The sequence below is a fragment of the Cebus imitator genome, unplaced genomic scaffold (assembly GCF_001604975.1).
Source record: "Cebus imitator isolate Cc_AM_T3 unplaced genomic scaffold, Cebus_imitator-1.0 Scaffold258, whole genome shotgun sequence".
Taxonomy (NCBI): domain Eukaryota; kingdom Metazoa; phylum Chordata; class Mammalia; order Primates; family Cebidae; genus Cebus; species Cebus imitator.
The window spans coordinates 2,102,347-2,107,306 of NW_016107573.1; the positions used below are offsets into that span (position 1 = coordinate 2,102,347).

The window sequence follows — 4,960 nt, forward strand, 5'->3', positions numbered from 1 at the left end:
GATCTCTTGACCTCGTGATCCACCCGCCTCGGCCTCCCAAAGTGCTGGGATTACAGGCTTGAGCCACCGCGCCCGGCGGAAGAAAAGATTTTTAAAAAATTTTTTTAATTGCATCTAGTGCCAGACCGTACCACCTCAAGGTGGTGTGACTATTTGTATAAATCTTGGAAGTACTCTTTGAGGAACACTTACAGAATTTACATGTACAAATTAAAAACTTGAATATGTTGAATGTACATTTTATTTATTTATTTGTTTTTGAGATGAAGTCTAGCTCTGTCGCCCAGGGTGGAGTGCCGTGGCAAGATCTCGACTCACTGCAACCTCCGCCTCCTGGGTTCAAGCGGTTCCCCTGCCTCAGCTTCTCGAGTAGCTGAGTTTACGGGCGGGTGCCACCACGCCTGACTAATTTTTGTATTTTTAGTAGAGACAGGGTTTCGCCACGTTGGCCAGGCTGGTCTCGAACTCCTGACTTCAGGTGATGCGCCCACTTCGACCTCCCAAAGTTCTAGGATTACAGGCATGAGCCACTGCTCCCGGCCTTGAATGTGTTTTAAATATGCCACGAGTCCACTACTAAGGCTCAGAAAATATAAGTGGCCTCTTGGGTGTCTATACCTCCGCGAGGAAAAATGTCTTCCTTTTCTCTATTTTATCCGCTTCACAGCAAATGAACTAAAGAGAACCCGAAGGCGGTGCGGAACCAAGCGCAGCCTCACCTCGCGCCGCGGGAGCCGCTTCCCAGCCGCGCCAGCCAAGTTCTGACAACGCTTAGCAACCGTTACCTTGACAACGCAATCCCATCACGCACCACGGAGTGTGTTGCCCCTCTGCATCCCAGAAGGCACTGCGCTGTCAGTAAGCCTTCCGCCTCTCTCTGTCCCATCATGCAACGAGGCTCACAGTCAAGGACGGTCATCAGGAAGATTACATAAATGCCTGTATATCCGTGTTTGTTTTAACATTTAAATCGGTTGTAGTTTATTAGAATAGGAAAAGATCTGGAAAGAATAGTCTCAATGTTTTTTTTTTCAGTGTATAGTTTTAAGTTTCGAGGAGAAAATCCCCATCTTTCCCTGGACTTTTACAGGCATCTCATTGGGCAGCTCGCGCAAACCGACATTGTTGGGGGGGGGGCGGTCCTTGGCAGGGCACGTACGGGAGGAAGTGGCGCTATCTGTCCGCGCGGCCCTAGTCTGCTGGTCAACGTGGAGCGATGGGAGGCCTTGAGAAGAAGAAGGTGAGTGGGAAAGACGGTGGATTCCTGAGGGGTGGGGTGCGGGGGCGGCGGACCATGGGGGTCGGCCCTTTTCCCGGGCTCCGCCTCTCGTGGAGACTGGAAAGACAGGATCAATGCGACGGCAGTCAGCTGCGAGAAGGGGTCAGAGGATGGGCAAGGATGGCAGTCCTCGTTTAGTGAAATCCGAGAACGAACTGTAGAGTTCTTTCTGTGGAGAGGACTGTGAAAAAGAGTTGAACTTAACAAGCTTGTTAAGTAGCCGAGCTGTGGCATGACTATTTACCAAAAGGCTGATAAACATTACGTAGCGTTCACCGTTGTTGCACTGTCACATTATTTGGTTAGTGTTGTCTTGGAAGTTCTCTTTTTCAGCTGAAATGGGAAAGATCAGAACGTCTTGGATGGGTTCTGGGGCATGGGAGTGCTTAGCAAGGGAGCCTGACAGGGAAACCAAGTGCCAAGACCTGTAGGCAGGAAAGGCATGCCGTGTGTAAGGAGTTGGAAGTACATCAGGATGATTCGGATGTAAACCAAGAAAAGAATGGCATCTGGTAAGATTGGGGTAGGATAAGTATTGTATCGTGCAAGGTCTATAAGCTTGGATTTTATTCTAAGTGCAGTAAGAATCAACTAAAGGAAGAGTAACACGATCACAGTTTTTCAGGGAGTTTTTATGGCTGTATGGAGAATCGGCTCAGTGAGATGAAAGACTGGGAAGGGAATGGAAATGAGGAAGATATAGTTGGCTTAAGTGCTTCTTTCAGAGTGAAAGTTTCGATTGCCAGTGTTTTTAACCCAACAAACTATTGAGTATCCAGTGCTAAGACAGAAAACCTACCCTTGAATTGCAGATGTAGATAGGTAACAAAATCGTTACAATTTTTTTTTCTTTTTTGAGATGGAATCTCACTCTATCACCAGGCTGGAGTACACTGCAGCCTCCACCTCCTGTGTTCAAGCAATTCTCCTGGCTCAGCCTCCCCAGTAGCTGGGACTAACAGGCCCAGCTAATTTTTGTATTTTTAGTAGAGATGGTGTTTCACCATGTTGGTCAGGCTGGTCTCGATCTGTTGACCTTGTGATATGCCTGCCTCAGCCTCCCAAAGTGCTGGGATTACAGGCCTGAGCCACCGCACCCGGCCTACAATTTTTAAAAGCCGGGTTTCAGAGCCAGAATCAACAAAGATGATTCTTTGTTGTGGGAAGGATTGCCCTGTGTGTAGTTGGATATTTGGCACCATCCCTGATCCTCTACCTACTGGATGCCAGTAGCACCCAGCAACCAAAAATGTCTCCAAACATTGCTGAATTCTCCTCCTCCCAGCACATACCCAGGGTGTAAAGTAACCTCATTGAGAACTATTTATTTCTTTAACATTCAAAAGGGTAAGCATGGTGACAGAGGTAAGTGTAGCATAGGGCAATTGAAAACACTATAAATGAAAACTCAACTTCTTAAGGCAGCCTGAAACTCGTCTTTATATCTCCAGGACTTGGCATGGGCCTGATACCCAATAGATAATGAACGAATGTCTAAAGGAAAGAATGAATGAAGGGTATGTTTCGTGACTATGATGTCATTAGTAAACGTAACCCCAGGAGACTAACAGGTTTGTCTCTTTAGAGCTGAACCTAGCCAAAGAGGCCCCTGCTGTCTTAGCCCAGAGATCTTGTTTGGAAAGGACAAGCTTGTTAGCTGGCAGGGTATCTGTTGCAGTACACTACTCGTCTCTGTCTAGGGATACAGAGGTGTGAGGGATACGGAGATGTGGGTATGAGGCAGCATCTTAGCACCACAGGCATCCAGATGGTTACACAAGACAATATGCTGCTTGGGGGCAAGTAGAGACCAGGCGTTTTGTCTTTATTGCCTTCATAGCATCTAGCTTAGTGCTTTGAACATGATAGAGGACCTTTTATTTCCTGTTAAATGAATGAATGAATGAGGAAGGGGAGAAGCTGTATGGCTTAGAACATGCTTTTTCAGCCAGGGTAATATCACCTTCAAAGGAGCAAAATTGGTTGAGGGGCAGTATCTTAGATATTACAATGGTTGTGGGCCCCCTGAGGACCACATTACATAGACAGACCTGCAGTATATCTCTGGTATTAACATTTTCTGCAGCTGTGGGGAAGAAAGGGTTATGGGTGAGGGAGGAAGGGGGTGTCTAATAAGTCTCCTGGTGGTGGTGAAAAGGTTATAATGAAGAAAAGTAGAGTAAAAGATTAGGAACACCGGCTTAGCTATTAGGCACTCAGGCACTGGACTCAAACCTGAGTTTGAATACCAGCCCCAACTCTTTTTTTTTTTTTTTTTTTAAGATGGGGTTTCACCATGTTGGTTAGGCTGGTCTTGAACTCCCGACCTCAGGTGATCCACCCGCCTTGGCCTCCAAAGTGCTTGGATTACAGGCATGAGCCACCATGGCCGGCCCCAGCCCCAACTCTTAAAAAGCTGTGTGCTTGGCCAGGTGCTCACGCCTGTAATCCCAGCACTTCGGGAGTCCAAGGTGGGCAGATCACCTGAGGTCGGGAGTTCAAGACCAGCCTGAACAACATGGAGAAACGCCAGCTGTACTAAAAATATGAAGTTAGCCGGGTGTGGTGGTGCATTCCTGTAATCCCAGCTACTCAGGAGGCTGAGGCAGGAGAATCACTTGAACCTGGGACACTGAGGTTTTGGTGAGCCCAGTTTGCACCATTACACTCCAGCCTGGGCAACAAGAGTGAAACTCCGTCTCCAAAAAAAAAAAAAAAAAAAACCACAAAAAAAAAAAAAAAAAAAAAAAAAAAAAAAAAAACCCAAGGAAACAAACAAAATAAGCTCTGTGCTTTTTAAGAGTTACACAGGTTTATTTTATGAGTCTGTTTTCTCCTATATGAAATGGGGGTTCTGACAGCACCTACATCACACGGTTGTAGGCATTAAATGAAATGTGTGAAAATCACTGGTTGTAATGGCCAACATTCAAAGCTAGTGCTAAGCACTTGGCACAGTCCCCATCCATAGCAGCCTCACAGTCCTCAACATCATGCAAATGTATGTGTTCCCTATTCTGACAGCTGCAAGTGTGACACAGGAGAGCTCATCCAGTCAGGTCAGCTCCTTCCCTGCAGCATTTCCTCTCCCAGATTCATCTCAGCCACTTATCCAGAGTGATAGTTGCCTCTGGAACTAGGCATGCCCAGAGTTTGATGTTAGTCACTGCAATCATTGCTAATGGAGAATTGTTTTTTTCCTCTCCAAGTATGAACGAGGCTCAGCCACCAACTACATCACCCGGAACAAAGCCCGAAAGAAGCTCCAGCTGAGCCTGGCTGACTTTAGGTGAGCTTGGAGAGAAAGGGAATATAGAGGGACCTCGGGAAGCCCGGGCAGTGCAATTGTACAGAAAAAACTCAGCTGTATCCCTGTCTCACCTGAGTTGCCATTCCCATTCTGGAATTCTGGTATTCCTTCTCTTTCTCACCTGCCCTTGCTTTAGTGAGTTGTGTTTGCCAGGTGTGGTCCAACGGGAAATGGAGGAGAACTGAACTGGATCGTCAGGATGAGCCAGCCGGGCTGGGCTGGCTGTATGCCATCCATCCCTCCCTTCTGGCAGAAGAGACCCCGATCCTGCAGCTAGGGCTTCTCATTTCTTATAGAGTCAAAATCAGACTTCACTGTGGCCTGTGGGCCCTGGCATCTGCCCTGGCCTCCACAGCTCACCTGGCCCACTT

The 4,960-nt window shown here is 47.3% G+C and overlaps 1 protein-coding gene across 3 annotated transcripts in view; it reads left to right on the forward strand.

The window, feature by feature from the left end:
* The first annotated feature begins 922 nt into the window (after nucleotides 1–922).
* The window catches only part of PES1 (pescadillo ribosomal biogenesis factor 1), a 20,867-nt gene continuing 16,829 nt past the window's right edge, over nucleotides 923–4,960 (forward strand). Inside the window, exons 1-2 of one of the 3 annotated variants that reach the window (XM_017499588.2) lie at nucleotides 1,131–1,240; nucleotides 4,489–4,568. In XM_017499588.2, the coding sequence (XP_017355077.1) occupies nucleotides 1,217–1,240; nucleotides 4,489–4,568 (104 nt within the window). In that variant the 5' untranslated portion in view covers nucleotides 1,131–1,216. Of the gene's footprint in view, nucleotides 1,241–4,488; nucleotides 4,569–4,960 lie in introns of all 3 variants that reach the window. The other 2 variants (XM_037728201.1, XM_037728200.1) reach the window with 2 other exon arrangements.